Here is a 20,139-nt window from a genome sequence, read left to right on the forward strand (position 1 = left end):
GAGTTGTCTTTGGAGAAACGTAATATATATCCAGACGCGATGAGAGGTTTCCGAAAGGGCAGGTCGTCAATCTACAGCATTATTGACCCAGTAACAACTATTGAACATCAAAAACGTCGCCGTCGATGGACGGCTGCTGTCTTTGTCGATATCAATCGTGCTTTTGAGAATGTTCTACATGATGCAATTTGAAATGCCCTAGAAGAACATGACATCGGTGGCCGTATGCATCAGTGGATAGCCAGGTATCAAGAGAAAACCGTATTCATGACAACTCTAGACGGTGAAACAAGGAAGCACCTCGTCTCTCGTGGGGTGCATCAAGGAGGTGTACTGAGCCCAACTTTATTTAATGTTGATCTCGCTGGACTCGTAAAAGAACTCGCAGGCACAGTCGCGGTCTTTGTGTACGCAGATGACGTGTGTATATGGACCACGAGCTTAACGCGCTTGCAAGTGCAAACGAAGCTGCAGCGCGCGGTGTCAATAACGTCGACATACCTAAACAGTCGAGGACTGTAGCTCTCACCGATAAAAAGTGTAGCCTTGGCATTTACACGGAGGTGAATGGCCTGCTACCCCGTTATGATTGATCGGAAGATTAAACCTTCCGTAACCCACTACAAATTTCTCGGAGTCATCGTCGACCGCGACTTATCTTGGTGGAAGCACATTTCTGCAGTAAGACAAAAAGCCGCACAGCTTTATTCAAATCATTCGGCATATGTCCAGAAAATCGTGGGGGCCATTTAAATCATCTCTTCTGCAGCTCTACCAGACACTTTTTGTTGGCTACCTCCGTTACAGTGCGCCTGTACTTTCTCGGATTGGTACAACTGCTGTACGCACACTTGAAAGCGCTCAGGCTCGCGCACTGAGAACTTGCCTAGGATTACCACGATGTGCGTCTACTTGGGGCACCATTGCAGAGGCGCGTGCGGGCCCAGCTCGAGTTTATATGCAACATGAGCAATTACGAGTGCATCTAAGGCTAATGCCTAGACACAGTAATCATCCACTGATGAACATTACAAGCATACGGACTGTCGCCGCCTACTCAGAAGCCGTGTTGTCGCAGCAAGATTTATTGCCGCCGGATTTCGAACCGCACGACATACCAGGAATTACAATCTGGACGATGGCAAAGCCAACGGTGAGACTCTCGATCCCCGGAATAACGAAGAAGTCAAAGACGCCTGTTGCTGGGGTCATGCATTTCGCGTTATCCTACATTCCTTACATATATGAATATACCGAACATGTTTTTGCATATAGTCCTGTGACACAGACCTCTTCCGCGGCGGCTTACACTGCACCTGGAATGGGGATCGCACAACGGTTCAAGATAGGACACAGAGCGTCTTCTACAGCAGCTGAGTTGATCGGAGTTCGAGAAGCAATTCGCTACATAACAACAAAACTTGGACAAGTGGACAGTGTTCTGTAACTCAAAGCCAGCACTGCAACTCATCAGCAATTATATGAATCACAGAATCGCATATAGTCGTCTGGTTTATGATATCATGTCTTTGCTTGCTGAAATGTCTCAATCCGGGCATACCATCGTGCTGCAGTGGATTCCTAGCCATTGTGGAATAGCTGGAAATGAACGGGCTGACGCGGAAGGAAAAAAAGGGGCACACTGACGGAAACATTAGAAAAAATAATTTTTCCTGGTATGACATCAACGCCTTGCTCCACAACTCCATCACAACTTCTGTGGCACGAAAATAGAACAACCCTGAAAATCAGCAAGAGCGCCTCCATAGACTCGACGCTGGTTTACGATTCCGGCATCCACTTCGGTTGCGGAGAGGCCAGGAAACACTCAACCCTTGATTACGGTTGGGTGTGGCATACACTAACCGATACCATCACAAGATGGGACGTGCATGGGACCCTGACTGTAGCGTCTGTCTCACTTCTGAGACAATAGCCCACGTACTGTGCGCGTGCCCTCAATATGCGGCAAAACGAAGATCACTTAAGCCTAGTGTTGACTTCTTGGCTCACGCCCCTTTTCAGAAGAAAAGATATTAGGGGCGTGGAGAAGAGTTGACTGTGCCGAACGTGCCATAAGGTCACTCTTGCAGCACTTTCTACGCAAGACTGGTTTAGACGATCGCCTCTAGAACATGTGAGACGTGCAGACAGTGCGAAATGTTTTTGCACGATAACTTTTTGTGTGGACAAGACTGCTCTTGCGTGTATTGTGTCTACAGTGCGCATCCACGTATTGGGCAATGTGTATATAGTGGCTCATTGTACCATAACACAATCACCTGCCACCTGCCTTTCCCTATATTCCCACTTCCCTTTCCCTAGTGAGAAGTAGCAGGCTAGAGACGATCTCCAGGCCGACCTCTTCTCCTTTTTCTTCATTGAAATCTACTCCTCCTCCTCCTTGACAATGCTGAGTTGTGGCATGACTAGTCGGTCCCTCGTGTCACCAGGTTTGTATGGGAAAAGTGCCGTATGGCAAGCTTCTTTCTTTACAGCGGCATATATATCGGGCGATGAAGGAACTGTGAGCATTTTTTTTATTCCCGGTATGAACGTTCTGTGCTGCCACTGTATTCACCTTTAACTTCACTGCAACTGTGCCGCCCCTCGGAGAGAAATGAAAGTTGTGCACAAAGTATTGCACAACTGCACGAATTAAAGTTCGTCGGTTTATCGGTCGTACATTTGCAGTAAACATTCGCTCACTAATTGGCAAGCACGGTTTCACGCGTGCTCGGGCGAACAAGGAACAGATCTCGCTCGATGACCGAGAACACGTGATGTCTCGACCCCATGTCGGGATGGAGTGTGCAAATTGAAGGGAGCGAACGCTTGTGCCGACTTCCCCTTCGACGTGCTTATTAAGCGGCCTTCAGCACTCTACACTCGTGGAGACAGCGTGCGGTCAGCGGCAAGCCATCTCGGCTCGCCAAATCCTTGCACTACCTCAAAGGTTCGGTGCGGGCGGCGCACGGCCGGACTAAACAGAGACGCGTGCTCACGTGCCCCCCCCCCCCTCCCTCTTCTTGAACCGCTTCTGGTGAGCTCCGAGCGAGTACTAACTGCTGATTAAGTGGAAGCCTGTAAGCATCGTCGAGCGATCGCGATGGACAAGAAGCAAAGTGTGTTCAGCTTTAACTGAAAAAATAGGAGAGATACGTAACAAAGTGCCAAACGTTTCGTAGTTGAAGTAGCAACGCGTTTCGTGTTCAGGTATCTGAAGTTCGCCATTCAAGAAGCGTGTGTGTCACAGCGTCGGCTTGATTTAATTATGCTTGCACGAAAAAAGCACACGTCGACACAAACAACCAGGTATCAACGAGTGAATTACACGCCAACGGCACCCTGCAATCATTTAATTATTATGCCTTATCGCGTTACCGACACAGGCAAAAAAGAAAATTGCCAAGAGCTGGTGGGGCTAAACTGGACTCGCTTAGTGGGCCTTCGTGCAGGTGTGCGAAGGTCCGCTGAGCTTCATCAAAAGGCTCTGCCTCATCAGAACAAGAATTGGCCTCCCTGCTACAGTACGCGGCCACTACCTGCCTCACGACTCCTGCATTAAGCTACGGCCCTCAATACTCAGCGGCTGCGCAGCACCTGACCAAGGCGGCGGTCAGACCTGCGACGTGGCAGAGGATGCTAAGAATCTCTGGATCTGGACAGGTCACCACTGGAAACTGAACCTCGCGAACCCTCTCGAGTTAGGAATTACCAGGCAATGTCTGGGATATTAGCGGCGTTAGTGAGGTTAGAAGAACCGACAGTGCTGACTAGCGGCCACGTCCTCTGATCCATAAGGACATACTGGGCGACGTTGAATTTTCCAGCGCTGATGTGAGGGTAGCAGCCGTATAGTAATAAAGATGAGTGTGGGAGGTATAGAATAAAGGCAGAAGATTAGCCTCCAACCTCCACTCACGATGATGAAGGAATAGAACAGTTTTATGAAGATGCTGAATTAGCGACGAGAAATGTGCAAACGCAGCATACCGTAGTCATGGGCGACTTTAGTGCAAAAGTGGACAAAGAGCAGGCTCGGAAACGAGCAGTTAGCAGCTACGGCATCGATTCTAGGAACACTAGAGCAGAGATGTTGGTAGAATTCGCGTAAAGGAATAGGCTCCGAATAATGAAAACTTTCTCCAGGAAGCGAAGTAACAGGCAATGGACCTGGAAAAGCCTTAAAGGAGGCACAAGAAACGAAATATATTTCATACTTTCTGCAGATCCGAGCATAGTGCAGGATGCAGAAGGGTTAGGTAGGGTAAAGTGCCGTGACCATTTCATTGGTGCCGTGCGAAGCACAACAGAGGGACACAGAAAGTATATTCTCAAGTATTCTGAGACAGTATTATTGTATATAAGGAAAACAAAAGCTAGTGCCGCAGCAAGGGGCTTCGTACTAAAAATGTCATGCATTTTTGGAACTCTATGTGGGCCAAAGCTTCCGCGTGCCTTAGCAGAGGACGCACGTGCCTAGAAGGTTACGAAGAAGAAGTTGAATCGAACGCCGTATCGCGTTTCGCAGCGATCGAGTTCCTCGACCGAGAAGAACGTCTCCTTGCGTCTAGCTGGCACCATGAGCGAAGGAGGCACGTACTCCAAGGCAGAAGCAAAAGACTCCAAGGCGCCGAAACACCATCGGAGTCGCTCCCGGGCCGGCACGGGGACCTCGGCAACGTCCAAGAGGAGGTGAGCTGCTGCGTTACTAGGCCCTTTTCGATAGTGTAATCACCATGGTGCCACAAACTTAGACGCCGCCAGGCGCCCTGCTGTGGCAATCCGGAGTAGCCGTCTGCTATATCTCGAATTTGCGAACAATTTTGTCTCCCAGCTTGCAGTAAAAACAACGTCGCGTTCTTCGCAGTTCACGCAGGGCGCTGGATCAAGCCCATTTCATCTAAGCGCGGGCTTACTGAAATTTAAGGAAAATTAATCTCTCGCTTCTTTCAGACCAAACCACTCGCCAACAGAGCTGAGCAAATCTACTTTTTTTTCTGCCGAACCCAACACACGATTCCTTCTCACGTCAGCCTCATGCTCACCTGGTAAAAGTTTACCCCTCTCCACACTGACCCTCACCCTCCGCTAATAATAATTCTCCCCTCCTCACCCTCAGCTAGATGGGTTGCGTCGTTCGTCGTCATACTTAATTCTTCCATTTATTGAAAAAAAATATCTGTAGAAACCATCGAAGACCATTGCCAAAGTATGCGAGTAGCCCGAACGAATGGACAAACCAACGAGCGAGCTACAGTCCCCTGCTCCTTCCTCCGGCCCCTCCCCGGAACCCGGTTGCAGATTCACAGGGATGACCAGTGAAAACTTTGTGGCCGTAGCCACAGTTTTGCCACGCGCCGTGCCAAGTCGTGCACCCGTGAGCACAAACGTAGCCAAAAATTGTTTTGGGGGAAAGTGTTACGCTCTCAAATGGGGAGGATGAGAGGGAAAAAGGAAAGAACGGACAAGCCACGTACAAATACCGAAATTTCCGGAGGTAGGGTCATTCCCAGTGTGCCACTTCTCTATTGAGTTGCATACCGCAGGCTTGTGGAGAAACTGAATCACTTCATAATTCAGGTCCACAAGATGAAATTGACGGGCTTTTCTGGAAGGATCTCAACGCCAAATTTCGACTGCACTCCCCGAATTCAAGCTGCACTAAAATGCGCTAATGAAAATCGGGTTTAGCGTGAGATCCCCGGTTCGTAAACTTTTGCTCAGGGTAGTACGCATGCTGATACGGCGTCGTCTGATCGCCCTGTTGCAGAAAACCGAAGAAGAGGCATGCCGGTGAGACGCCAACACCGTCACCGTCTCGTGTCTCCGAGGCGAGCATGCCCTTGCCATCCAACGCATCCACGCCCCTTAAGGAGGCCGTGTCGTCGACGACCATCTCGATCGACCCGGGAGCCGACCTGGCCGCCACCCGCAGCGCCACTTCGACACCGGTGCCCGAGGTTGTTCCCGAGAACGCTACGACGACCACAACCCTCGGTGCGGCCGGGCCGTGCGGCAAAAGCAGCAGCGTCATTAGGGACGAGAAACTCGGGTCCATCGCGCTGGCTGAAGAGGCCTCAGAGAGCACCGGCACCACGCACGCTGCTACGGATCCGGGCGTGGCGGCGGTGAGCACGTTTTCTCGATGTCTGGACGTGTCATCGTGGCCCAGTTTAAGGACACGGGGCCAGTGCAGCAGTCGGTCGGATCAATCAATCAGTCAGTCAGTCAGTCAGTCAGTCGGTCGGTCGGTCGGTCGGTCGGTTGGTCGGTCGGTCGGTCTACGCAGTCGTGTCGTAGCTAGGCACACGTAGGGCCCTCTGTTTGAGAGAAGTCTGTCAAGTGAATCGATGAATCGACACTGCCGTGTGCAACTTCGTAGCAAGTATGTGACTCCCCCTCGGGCATAATCTTGGTTCGCCCGCCAAGCTCGGTGGCCTGCTAATGCTCGGCAGGCAACATTGGTCACTGCACCACAATAAGCACCGACGAGCACGGCTGCTCGCCGGTCAGTCATCATTCAGCGCCAGCACGCTGCGGAGCGTGCGTCTATCAGAGGGTGCCACAAGCCCTCCCTGGTTCACGACCCGGGGTGGATCGTGACACTGGCGACGAGGGTGGGATCCTCGTGACACTGGGCGAGAGGGCGTCACATACTTGCTACAAACTTAATGTACGCGAGGCCGCTGTTTACGTATATCGATATGTCAATTAAACAACATACATATCCTGTGTAACGTTGGCATGGTGCTTGATGACTTACATTGCAATAGATTCAGACGCGGAAACGTTTCGCTGGTTACGAAGCAATCTTGTTGTGTGCCAACCTTGTGTGCGCCCCTAACCGTATGTGGCAGAAGTAGGACACTACACTATAAGGAAAAAATTGAACTGAGAAAACACAAGGTTAACTGAAGAAACCATTAAACACAAGAAAACTGTGCACGCTAATAAACACAAACTAGCGCTGACATTTGAGGCAGTTTTGACGCGTTTCCTTAGCGCAAAGTTGTTTAATGTAACTTAATACATGATATTTTCTAAGCCTTGCAAGGTTAACAAAGCATATGCAGTCAGCAAGGCGGCCACGCTCCTGTTACGGATGGGATATCATTGATGCGGAGGCTCAGGCTGTTGCAGAGGTTCTGATGTGCTACCTTCCGTGTTTGGCGACAGCAACAAGTCGGCATATTCTTTCGGTGTCGACGGTGTGCATGTTGTACAGCATGTTCCCGGAGTTACATCACGGGAACCGGACGTGTTCCACTGGGATTAATACCTTCTGGTGTTGTTGTCAATCGTGCTCTTATTGCTACAAATGGCTTTAGTTTTGACATCCACAGCAAAATATGCGGGATGACTTTCAGAAGCCGCGGCAGTTGTGGATCTGTTTGTTTGACTGATTCCTGTATTGAGGCTCTTGGGATGCAGTGGCGCTGGATAAAGTAAACATATCAATCTAGTACTTTGTTATCGATTCGAGTTTCCAGCGTCTCGAGGGGCACTGGATGTTTTAGGAAGCAGGGTGTGTTTCTGCTGTTGGCAGTATGCTGCACGTCGTATGCATACTGCTGTATCTGTAAAGCAAAACGCGGTATACGGGCAGATCGCGAGCTGATCTGGGGTTTTCCAGAATAGCAACCAAAGGCTTGTGATCTGTGAGACGACCGAAGTCTGCTCTGCACAAGTAAAGTAGAATGTTATCTGTGCAAAACACAGCTGCAAGCATCTCCCGTTTGATCTGAGAACAGCGACTTTCAGCTGTTAGCGCTCTGCTTGCATATGACGATGTTTGTGTCAGAATTGCACAAAGCGCATGTGGTGTAAGCGATGGCATCAAGGACAAGTTTTCTGTGTTTGGACGGGTCACAGTGGGCAAGTCTAGAAACGTTTGACATGGCTTGCTTCTAATTGTTGAAGGCCTGACGATGGCAGGCAGATCATTCACTAGTTGCTTTCTGAGTGTCAACTGCCGTAAAGATTACGTGAGATCTGCGAGGTTCCGCAAAAAACAACCGGGATAATACACAGTGCGGAGAATTTTCTTGTGGTGTCTCTGGCGTTTTGACTTGCGATAAGCCCCGTACAATGCAGCGTTGAGCTCTTGTTCAGTTGTACGAAAGACTAAGATATCGTCGCTGACGTTCAACACATTAGCGATATTGTCTATCGGATGGTGTCATAAGAGTTCTGAGTTCTGCGGCACTGCAGGATGAAGACACGTGTAGCGAAATAGGCCAACAATTGTGGAAAACGTCATCAGCTGTCTGGAGGATCCCAATCGACGGTAGCCATTCTTCAAATTAAAGCTGGATCAAACTGTTGCTCAATTCAATGGCACAATGATGTCGTCTACAGTTGGGTGCAGCTGTTTTTCGCTTTGAATCACTGTGTTGAGAATGCACATAACAATGCATATCCCAATCTCGTCAGTATGATGGGGTTTGGGAATGATAAGTACCCCGGACACCGATGGTGTAAGATCAACTGCTGCTCCCTACGGATGCGCAATGCCATATGTATGCATCTGTGAGGTTGAGAGATTGGAGGGACTTTTTCGTCTACAAGCAGATTTTAGAATCTTTGAGCTTTTCAATTTCTTGTAATATATCTGGGAATCATCTGGACCGTTGGCTTTTCCTCTAAACATTTTTCAATTTGATAAGTGACAAGTACAAAGTCAAGAGAAGTTGTTGCTGCAGAACTCCTGGGTAAAGAAAGACGTCTTCTTCGGTGCACTTTTCTTTGTATGCCAAACAGAGCTTCTCACATAGGTGTAAGAGAGACGTTGCTCTGTATCGAAAATTCCAAAGTTTCTTCAAAGTAGTTGCTGATGTTACCGTTAGGGAGACCATTTTCATTGTTGACTAACACCGCTGCATCGTCGTTTGCATCTGCGTCGATCAGAAAGACATGGGGTTTTGTTGTTGACTTTGGACCGTTGCTCCGGGGTCTGTTAGGATTGTCATAGCTACAACGACATATTCGTTACTGCTTGTGCTTTTCAAGACTTGCTGCTTTAACTGCAGCGTCGAACGAGACAGCTTCTCAAAATGCCCGATTTTGTTGCAGGCCTTGTGAGTTTTGCCCCCGGGCAGCACAACCTACCACGGTCATGTGGCTATTACACAAGCGCAGATGTGAAAAAAGTTTGGCTTGTCGCATCGTTCGTTTCATAGGATTGTAGAGAAGGTGGATTTACGCCTCGACGTCGCTTGTTGCGGCGATGATGCCCCGACGTTGCCAGACGATTTGCTGTACGTGTCGTGCTGTTTTATCTAAAATGCAGGCTGATGCTCTTTTCTCGATCTCGGAGACGTCTCGTTCTACGTCGCGTTCAAGGTCTTCGAACCGTCGTCCTTACTCTAGGACTTATGACAACTCCAGTGGCTTTAGCGTGTGACATTTCCGCAGGCGGGTCGACGTTGTTTCGAGGGTGATGTGAACCTCGATTTGAGGATCGTCGTTCGCAAAGTTACCGTGCCGGAACAGCTGTCGGCGCCCGTGCGTAACACGCATCCAAACTTTTCAACGGCGTTTTTTTTTTTACTGCTAAGCCGTATTGACTATTTTCGCGGAGCAGTTCATTATAAAGAAACTAGATGGCGCTTTCGGCGGTGTGCCGCACGTTGCCTTAGTGACAGCGCACGAATACGAAACCACTACCGCTTCTACCTTGCTTCTGTACGAACAGCTGTCGGAAATGCAACCGAGTTTGCGCTAAACCACTGTGCTCCAATCATGCTGGATTGATTCATGTGGATTGAAGATGTGTGCAGTAGTTGGCTGCATAACTAGCGACTGGCATATCAAGGAATGGAACGAATCTGTGTGGCCAAGTTCGCTGACCGCCACTGCAACTGTCGTACGTGTTACCGGCACTTCGAGATTGACCGCTTTCCTCAAGGATACAGAAATTTGCTCATTGGCCACGTTGTTATGCCTACTCTTTCGCCAACGGGTCAATGAGTTAATGGGCGCACACTTGAGTGCATGTGCACCATATACACAAAATAAGTGACTTACTACACCGATAGCGCTCCAGTGGTCGAAGCTGAACGTTTCGTGGCTGTCCACAAGAATAAGCGAGTTACTAGCGATAATAAATTTTCGGTACAAGGTGTTACAAGTTACAAATCAGCTACATTTCAAGGCTTGTGCGCAGCAAGAACAAATAGAACCTGCGAGCGATTCGGCAGAAAATAATCAGATAGTGACCGCACCGAGGAAGTCAGAAATGTGACAAGCCGTTGCTTCAAAATATTTGCCAAATAAAAAACTAAGAGCGAAACACACTTGTCCTGATTCAATTCATAGGACGAAAGTTTTGATAGCTTGGAATACATATTTGGCCCCGCTTTTAGAACAAGCGCTATGTACGTTGCTAGCGCCGTTTGGACATAGCTTAATCAGCTACGAAAGCGCTTTTTCTTGTTGTCTGAAGCTGCGGCCAAAGCTTGGTTTCGTCCACCCAGCCACCGTCTACGATATCTCCCGAAACAGAAGTTTGCTAAGCCGAACCGGCGTCATACAAACCCATTGTAAACAGGGAGGCAACGGAGGCAGTTGAAGGCAATGGACACGTCACTACGTGATCGAACATGGCAGCTCCCACGGGATCACCGCAAGAAGGGTCAATATGGCTAACCGATTCGTCCGTCCGTTCGTCTGTGCGCGGAAAACTTCTCCGGCGCAAACCCATGCGCATGTGGAAAAAAAAGAAGGTCTGTGATTGGCTTCGCCAGTATAGTGACGTCGTTGGTCTCAATCGCAGCCGAGCGCGCGCGCAGCAGTTTCCTTCCCGCTCCTAAATGGCAAGGCCATCCGATATACTTACTCCTGAGGAGCAGGCATCTTTCGATCAGCAACGCCGCGAGGAGAACCGGGGACGGGCTCGTTTACGCAGTGATGGTGCAGCCCGGGAACAAGAACAGGTTTGTGCGGCGGAGCGCAAGCAGCAGGTGGGTACCGAGGATCCGGCAGCCTGCCAAGCCGTCATTTAATGAACATTCAGGATTAACCCAGTGCTAAACACCGGGGCCGCACGTTTCAGCTTCGCTGGTTTAACATTTGTACGGGGTGCTTGGGCGGTGATTTTTTTCTTGCTTGTAGAAAATAATAGACAAAGCAGTGTTAGCTCTAGCCGTCGGAAGTGGGCGTCGAGCTTTGTTTTGGCCGCGTCCTACTCTGATGTTGTTTTTTAGCGTACTAACGGGGAGAGACTGCACGATGTCGAGCACCTCTTCGCCGACTTAATTAGCTTTCTGCGAGTGTCCACGCTAATGTCGGACGCGACGAGGGAGTTTTGGAGCCGTTCTACCCGTTTTGCCTATTCGTGATCGATGTTCGTGGCGCCGGTTGCTCGGAGCTCAGAACTAGGGATTGGCGGTTGTATTGCGCCACGTTGTGCTAGCCTGACTGTTGAAATTCCCTGCTGGCATTGTCTTCCATGATGTAGATATATTGTTGGCACTCTTCCTGTCGTTATAAACCAGCACTTATGTCACCAATGTAACTGTGACATGATGCTTGATGACACACATAGTCAGAAGCGGGGGCGGCTCGTGCGTGAGGAATTTTCAAGCTTCGGTTGTCAACCGAAAATGTGCCTGGCTATAATTGGATGCTACATCGAGTTATTTCTTATTTTACTTTTTGTGCACGAACACAGGCAATTGATATGCGAGATGTGGACCAGTCCGAGAATGTATTGGCCCAAAGCCGACCAGTGTGCGCCTATGCCCCGATCGAGAAGGACAACAGGCTGGTGATGCCGCCGTCTTTGGAGCTGCCGTCGCCGGCGGTAAGCCACGAAAAGATTGCTGTATTCTTGGATAACATATTTGTATCACGATAAACATGTTATATGTTTATATACTGTATATTTAGCAGCGCTGCCATTTCACACCGATAAAGACTGGCTGTAGCGTGACGACAAAGTGAACGCCCCATGAGATGCTTTTTCGTTGATATCCTGGCATCCGCAACACCGGCTCAGCTCAGGACAGGACATCCAAGTAAAAGTAGGTCGACTGCACGACTTGCCCACAACGCATGGGACTACAAGTAGTCAACGCTTGGCCAAAAAGGGAAGCTGAAGCATGAAGCGGACGTTTTCGCCAAGATGGCTTGGCTACCGTCAAGGAGGCCCTCGCCTGGCCTCTGAGCAGATCTAGAAGTAGACCCTGGGCCCTTCCGTTTGTTGGTGCATGCTGCATGGCCATTGCGTGCTATCCTCGGTCACTATCATCAACTGGGTAGCCGTACTCTGCCTCGCCGACTCCGCGCACGGAAGTGAAAATTACGGGTCGCGACAGCAAACCAGGATAGAGAATCCGGAGAAAGGCTCATCCATTGTCACCCGGTAACCTCTCTCAGCGCGACGACGATTTAAACTAAGCTTAAAGGAAGTATTAGCAGCACGCAGTGGCAGAGCCCTCTTCCCTTCTCCGAACGCGCACAACAGGCTCGTTTACTGAATCACTGATAACGAGCCGTAGCCTTCGCCGCACCGCACGGGGTTGCAGAGACGGAGCCCATAAGGACGAGCGCGTGTGTTCGTGGAACGATTGGCCGATGCCGCAAATATTTCATCACTCTGTTACACCACGTGGTCCGCAATTTCTCTAGATATCGCGATGAGCATGGCAGCGGCGCAATTTCAACCCGCGCCTCCTGAGGTCCCTTTGATTTTCTTGTCTGAACTGGCATGTGCATGTGCAGGTCTCTCACGATGGCCAGGACCCCACGCTGTCGCCGTCGCCCAAGCGCAGGTCGCGCGGACTGAGTACGGTCACGTTCGGCGACGTGCAGTCGTACCGCCTCATGTCGGCCGAGCCGTCGACGAGCGAGATTCTGGGCCAGGGATCGCACCAGCTGCGCATCTTGGCCTGCGCTCAGCTGTCGCTCGGGGCGCTCGCCTTCCACTACCAGTCGATGCGTCTGCTGGCGCCCTTCGACGCGGTGGACCACTGGTGCAGGCAGCCGCCTGAGTTCGCCAACCTGAGCGCGCAGGCGTGGAAGAACGCCTCCGTTCCCGTGGGTTCCGATGGCCGCTACAGCAGATGCACCGTCTACAGGTTTCCCTACTCGCACGGCACGGGTGCGTAGTATACGCACAGGCGCGTTTACAGTTGACGAGTTTGCTTACAGTTCGTTATCGCAAAGTGGTTGACAGTTTACGTTCCAGGAGTTTCGCAAGCTCTGTCTGTATTTTTTTAGTACTGCATTGACAGCATTCGGTTACAGATCAGGAATGCAGTGATCAGGGACCCCTCAAACGAAACGTGTGTACCACATGCGCCAGCGATCTATCTAAATTTCGGTTGCTCGCGCTGCTTACGTATGGCTCATGTGGTGCGCGATTACGACGTTGGGCGGGTGGGGAGGCGAGGTTGATCACATAAAATCCCGCATCACAATCGCAGTCGTTAGATAGCTTTCGTTTAGGGGACGCAAGCGGCTTGCGTACGCAAGAACCAGGGGCGACGGTTCTGCGCATGCGCAGACGCGGACGTAGTGTCTGTGCATTCGGAGTACCGTCGGCCCTAGTTCTTGTGTACGCAAGCCGCTTGCGTCCCCTAAACTAAAGCTCTCTGTTGCTTCGCCCGTTGGCCGATACTGCGATATAACTTCACGCAAGTTCGCTCTCTCTCTGGACGACGCAGCAGCAGCAGCCACATCGGGCACCGCGTCCTTCTCGGCGTTGTGGCCCGGGGTCGTCGCCGGGCCTCGGGGCGAGCTCCCGTGCAGGGACTGGGACTACGACCTGCCTCCGGACGTCCTCACGGCCCTGAACGAGTGGGACCTGGTGTGCTCCAACGCGTGGCTGGTGCTCGCGGCGCGCCTCTACACCTACCTCGGAGGCGTCGTGTGCGCGCCCTTCCTCGGCAAGATGGCGGACAGAACTGGTCGCAGGCCGGTCTTGCTCGCGTGCGCCGTGCTCGCGGTGGCCGCCGCGGCGTTGACCGTGCACGCGCACTCGTTCCTGCAGCTCGTCCTTCTGCGCATGGTGGTGGCGGGCTCGCTGAACGGCTTCTCGCTCGTTTCCATCGTTCTTCTGTTCGAGGTCACCTACGAAGCCAGCAGGTCGGTGATTGTGCATTTCTTTTTTTCACGACGAACAGGCGCGATGTTCCAAACGTGGCGGCCATGACGTCAGCGGTCCTTTTTGTGACTGCCGGCAGTACAGCGAAAGCACGATAGCCTTCCAGTGGAGTGCATTATGAACGCCACTTATCTATAGACTTCTTTTTTTTAATGGGCGCTGTTGCGCCGTCTAATTGCGTAAAGCTCCCTTTAATAATAGGCGTCTGCCTGTTTTAGCCGCGATGGGAGAGTGCTTTATGTTGCATCCCATGGTATGGGTTTCTTGCGCTGGAGTTTGAGGTATAGTAGCGGCGCCTGGTGGCGGCGCGGGAAACGATATCTGGGTCGTACCAGCTTGAGTCGTATTCAACCCTGGCTGTGGCGAAGCACGTTTCTAGGCCGAGTTTTGGGTCGATTCGCACTTTTTTCTGCCCTGTTGAGAGTGCGAAAAGGCTCGTCATTTCTCACAGACCACGCCGACCACGATGCGAGCTCGCCGCAGCCTATAGTTTAACGAAAACGGGACTCTCCGTGCGCCGTGGGACGTAATGCTAGGAGCAGAAGGAATCGGTGACGCCGATCTGGAGAGACCTAGCCCAGCCTCGAAAAGGCGTCACCGTCATTACTTCTACGCCGTGGGCTGCCATGAACAATTAAGAAGGCCTGAATCCCATCATCAGATTCTGCCGTTTTCCTTCAAGGCCTCACGAAGTGGAGCGTCGGGCGCGCTGCATAGCTGCAGTTCGTCGCGCTGAGTAAGCGAAACTTTGCGCCATGCTGACTGCTTCGCCTGTCTTGAAGCTTGCTGGATTATCTGCGTTCTAATGTTCGGTCTTTTACACCTACAGTCCCGACAGCCGACCGACATAGCAGCAGGCATGGCTGGTAATTCTCTATTCGAGACCCGGCCACAGCGACAATTAACAGTTCGACCGATGCGAAGTGGTGAAGTGACCAGGTGTGTGCAAATGGGCACAAATGGTCGGGCTCATTCGATGACAATTCACTACTCCACTACGAGCAGCACAGGTGAAGAGAGTTAAATGCGCTCATCCTTGATCTCAAGCCAGCACGTTGAGGCAGCGCAGAAAAATGGCAGTATTGATTGCAGCACATCGATGTTCGAGCGCTGTCATTAAAACCTACATCAAGCGAGCAGCGCACGAGCTCGCGCTGGAGCGCGATTCGCACGTACGTGCGAGCTCATATGCATTGCATCAGTTATTACCAGTTACTAAAAGGGACAGATGGCCGCTACTACAACGCAGGCATAACTACTTGTTTAGCCGCATGCAGTCAACAAAGATTGCAGGAGGCCCGCCGTTTCGCGGCATGTCGAAAGACCGCTGCCGTCGCGGCGCGTACGATCGTGCGCTCGAGCAGTTCGTACATCGCGGCGCGTACCGTCGTGTGCTCGAGCAGTTCCGTACATGTGATGTCTGCTTATCGCTGCTGTGGATTCATTTATAGCAAGCATTTCCTCGCGTTTGTGCGCCTGAATCTAGCAGCTAGCGTGCAAACCTTACCTGAAGTTCCACTTCGTACGCGACTCGCTTCACTTGCGATTGACACGGTGCTAAAACTTCGCCGCCTAATTCTTGAACGGCGTACACGTATTCGGCACTGCATAATTTCTTGCCTTTACGCAGCGTGCCACCCCTGAAAAAATCTTCGGCGCCCGATATTCGCTGCAAGCCGTGAAACAACACAACCGAAAATGGCGGGTCCATATTGTAAACGTGCTTTCCGAAGCAGACGACCGAGCTTGGTACGACCCATTTTAGCACAGAGGGCGCTTTTTAGCACCTTTTTCGCAGCGCCCCCTGGGCAATGCAAGAGCCCCATACGCTCGGTGGCACTCGACGCAGTGGCTGTTTTCGGACTCGCCTGGTCTGCTTGATACAACGTGGCGTCTTCTACGTTAGAAACGGCTTCTTGAGACGTGTTGACGTCATCTAACGCGGTGTGGCCGGAGCTTCCGCTGCCGCTAAGTCGGACGGAGCAGATGAGCGTGGTGTCGTTGATAGGGTGTCGCGCCTCTAGCCAGGGTGTACAAACGGTGAAGCATTCATTAGAGAAAGAAGAAATTCTTATTGTAAAAAGAACAGAACTGTCACCTTCTTCGTTTCTTTCTCCGATTTGCCCACTAGAAAGGATTACGCCTTGCCTGAAGAATGTTTCAGCGACCTCACCAGCAGCCACCCTTTTGCTTCTGGATATTACCCGGTTCCGTTTAGGCTCGTCTCCGAAGCAACGGTTTAAACCTGTCCGAACCAGTTCATGAGGGTCCATACCGGTTTCGGATAAATGTAATCGAACGAAAGGTAGCTTATTTCTGCCGCTACGTGACGCAGACTGATGAACTCCTGTGTATTTAATATTACGCACCAAAGCGAATACACTGTGACTGCAGACGCGCAGGCGTGCAGTGTTATCTTTCTTTTTTTCGTGCCCAATGTGTTGGAAGCACTAATAATCCTATTGTTGTGCCTGCGAGCTGCCGTATTCCATTGTGCATATCGCCCGTTGAGGTTCTGAGGAGTCATTGAAGGAATAATATAGTAAGATTAACGATAACGTTGAAACGGTACAATAGAAATCAATACCGCTCGTGCGACGGCAAAAGTGCAATCAGCAAGCACTTGCCTTCTTCGATCGAGAACTGTTGGAGCATAAAAAAAGGATGCGTTTTTGGATTTCGTGTCTACTATACGAACGGCGATATCATCTCAGGCACCGAGTCGTGCTGAGACGATATCATTCGCAACACAGATTTTTTTCCATCTCATGCAAACTCCTACCGCGAAGTTGTGGAGGCGTTTTCATTCTGGTTGACAGCAGATTAAAAAGCGTGTCAATATCGTGGACAATTCCTTGAGTGCAAAGCTGTGTGGCGTAAAATTGAACTGTCTGGTGCGCATCATGTTGCTTTGGGTGGTTTTTTTATCGTTCTCCAAACAGTGACAATGCGCTCCCGCTTTAAGCTTTGTCTGAAGCATTGGCTATACTTCAGGTGCTGAGCACGTTCTGTTGAGAGGCGACTTGAACCTATCGGATATTGACTATAGAAAAGTTACGCCACCGTCCTATGTTAGCTGTCTGACCCGTGTATATTTGACAGTTGAGGAACTTATTAACGATCTTGCATTGGATCAGTTTGTCAGTTGTCAACTCCCCCACAAGGCACAGTGGGTCATGTGCTAACGTAATAGACCTTTTCTTTTGTAACCACCCCACTTTATTTTATAAAGTAAGTTACAACGATAATCGTGATTAGTGACGATGAGATAGTTGTCGGTAGTATCGTTTGCGAGACTATGATCTTCACTAAAATGCAGCCGTGAAGGATGTGTCCTTATCCTGTACATGCTGTACACTGACAGGATATTTCCAACTACTCATCCTTTTTTTTCTTAATATGAATGTCCTAGGCATCTGAACCATAGAAAAAGTACTGAGAAATCCCATATAGCGCCCTGAATAATGTGGTATAATGCATTTTCTACAGCTATTCACGGTTTTATTTTGCAGGTTTCCGCGTTGTGACGTCAGGAGGGAGGACGTGGTCACGTGAGAGCTGGACATTGCGATTCTTCGACACTCGCCCAGGCTCACTTGGTGGCCTCCCATGCTGCTGCTTGTTATGAGGCCGATGCAGGAACATACAGGCGGTCGAGCGAGCCGGAGCTAGTGTCAGAATCTCGCAGTGTCTCGCTTGAGCGTTCTCCGCGTCTTGACGTCACCACACGACAGTGGTGATACCGAAACTGGTGAAGAATAGAGAGCAGATGGGTATAACCGATATTTCAGTTGACATTAGAAGAAAAAGAAAATGGAGCTGGGTAGGTGACTTAAAAGGTAGGACGGTGTGCCGGTTGTCTATTAGTGTTATAGAAGGGGGTGCTAAGGGAAGGTCAGCGTAGTCGAGGACACCCAATTAGTTGGTGTGATGAAAAGAGGAAATCTGCAGGCATAACTTGGAATTAGCTAACGCAAGATAGGTGTAATTAGAGATTGCTGGGAGTGCCCCTCATACCACGATGGACATAGACAGCCTGCTGATGTTGATGATTATGTGAAAGCGCAGTCTTCAAGCCACTGTCCACTAAGAGTCCCAGACCGATCCAATTGGAGAGGCATGGCCTTTGCCTCCCTCCCCACCTTCTAAGATTAGCACTTCACCTCTCCATGATCCCCCTCCCAGACCTGTACAAATAGCTCTTCTGGAACGATGTTGTGTCCCCTGGAACAGTTGCCTGTTCAAAAGAGAGCTCCCCTTCAAGCTACGCTTGATTCGCTCCTTCCAGAAGTCGCATTGCCGTTTCGAAACTAAATGGCTCGAGCATGTCGCGCCAAGCTGCAAGAACGCCTTCCGATGGGGCCTCACGGGTACACTGGAACGAGTGAAGAAACCGATAAAGCTGCCGTGGTGTAACGCAGGACTGACTACCTGTGCGGGGTGATGGCGGCGAGCATTATCTGCGGCTGGGCTCCTTGCCTTCTCAGCGCCGCCGAGCATGTGTTCGACCGACGAACGCTGGCGTTCGCCTTCCTTGTGCCGGTCTCCCTGCTACTGACCAGCTTCCAGGCCGTCCGGGAGTCCTCGCGGTGGCTGCTCGTCACCGGCGGCGTCGCCGACTTCATCGACAGGCACAATGCCACGTCCCCTCATGGAGGAGGGCGTCGCTCCGACGTCGAACTGGACCGTGCCGCTGTACGGCAGCTGCGTGATGCCAGGGCTTCAGCGATAGCCGAAGAACGTCGCACCACGGAGGCGTCTCCGCAACCTGGCAGCGCTGCCAGCACGATCGTCCTGCCCGGATTTGTGGCGAGGACTGCGTCGCTGTCGGCGCTCTTCTTAAGCCTGATCGTCATCATGAGCGAGACGTCGGAATGCGGCGAACCGGAACGGGATCTGACCTCGCCAGCTCCGTCCTCCTGGCGGGCGGCGGTCCTGGTGATCCCGCGTGCCGTCAGCGTCCTGCTGGCGGCTCGATTTCTGCGACGCTGCGAGCGCAAGAAGGCGCTGATGCTGGGTCTCCCGCTGAGCTGCGCCGCCATCGCGCTACTAGCCCTCGTCGAGCTGGCCCTCCCGAGAGGCGACTCGTACGTCTACGTCGTCGTCGGCGAGCTGGTGTTGGCCTCCGCGTTCGCCAACCTCGCTGTCGCCTGCGTCTACTGCCTCGAGCTGTACGCGACGGCCGATCGCGCCGCGGGCTTCGCCACCGTCTGCTCGTCGGGCGTTCTGGGCGGCGTCGCGTTGACGAGCCTCTTCGAGGGCCAGGACCCGGCGGTGCGGAAGATGCTCGGCCTGTCGCTGGCCATCGTGGCCTTGCTGCTGGTCGAGCAGCTGCCCGAGACCAAGGACGCCCGAGTTCCCGACGCGTTGTTCGACGCCATCTCGCAGCTCAAGCGCTACAGCATGTCGAGCTCGTCGAAGAGCTTCGCGGAGCCGCGTTCATCGACCGACTCTGGCTACTTGCCCGAGAGAAAATTATTCGCGGCTTGCTACTGAAATCCCCGGAGTGTAAAATGTCTCACACCGTCGTTTCAATTTCACGTTCTGATTGTTGAAAGTTTAAACGTACGTAAGGAATTCCCGCCCCTTGTACGTGTCACCGCGGTATTCAGTATGCTTCTTTTTTTCCTTTTACGTATTGTTTACCTCAGCTTTGTATCTGTCCAGCATTCAATCACGAGTGGGAGGCAGACTTCATCCATATTGACACGAAATAGCGCTAAAGCAAAGGCTGCTTGCTCTGACTTGTTCGTGCGCCGAAGAGCGTGCGAACTAAAACCTTTTTGTTGTGGAGTTCTCGACGCTTACCTAGAACCGTAGAGACATTTATGCAGGGCTCCACGAACTACTAAAGCGCAGCGCTGGTTTATGATGTTTTTAGCATTAGTTGTATCCTTTCTGGTTTGGTACCTTGGTCAAGAACCCCCTTCATGATGAACGCAACCGGTTTCGCTGCATGCATTAAGCCTTGCGCAAACGGTTGGTTTCCAGGCAGGTTCCGTGTTACACGCGCTTCTTATTGTCCG

General features: G+C 51.2%; 1 protein-coding gene across 1 annotated transcript in view; it reads left to right on the top strand.

Moving 5' to 3' along the window:
* The window catches only part of LOC139061022 (solute carrier family 22 member 7-like), a 50,534-nt gene extending 30,626 nt beyond the window's left edge, over positions 1 to 19,908 (top strand). The window contains exons 4-9 of the mRNA XM_070540440.1: positions 4,535 to 4,698; positions 5,777 to 6,134; positions 11,678 to 11,809; positions 12,730 to 13,108; positions 13,674 to 14,094; positions 18,535 to 19,908. Coding sequence (XP_070396541.1) covers positions 4,535 to 4,698; positions 5,777 to 6,134; positions 11,678 to 11,809; positions 12,730 to 13,108; positions 13,674 to 14,094; positions 18,535 to 19,609 — 2,529 coding nt within the window. The 3' untranslated portion in view covers positions 19,610 to 19,908. The remainder of the gene's footprint in view (positions 1 to 4,534; positions 4,699 to 5,776; positions 6,135 to 11,677; positions 11,810 to 12,729; positions 13,109 to 13,673; positions 14,095 to 18,534) is intronic.
* The last annotated feature ends 231 nt before the right edge of the window (positions 19,909 to 20,139 follow it).

The sequence above is a fragment of the Dermacentor albipictus genome, chromosome 6 (genome assembly GCF_038994185.2).
Source record: "Dermacentor albipictus isolate Rhodes 1998 colony chromosome 6, USDA_Dalb.pri_finalv2, whole genome shotgun sequence".
NCBI lineage: Eukaryota > Metazoa > Arthropoda > Arachnida > Ixodida > Ixodidae > Dermacentor > Dermacentor albipictus.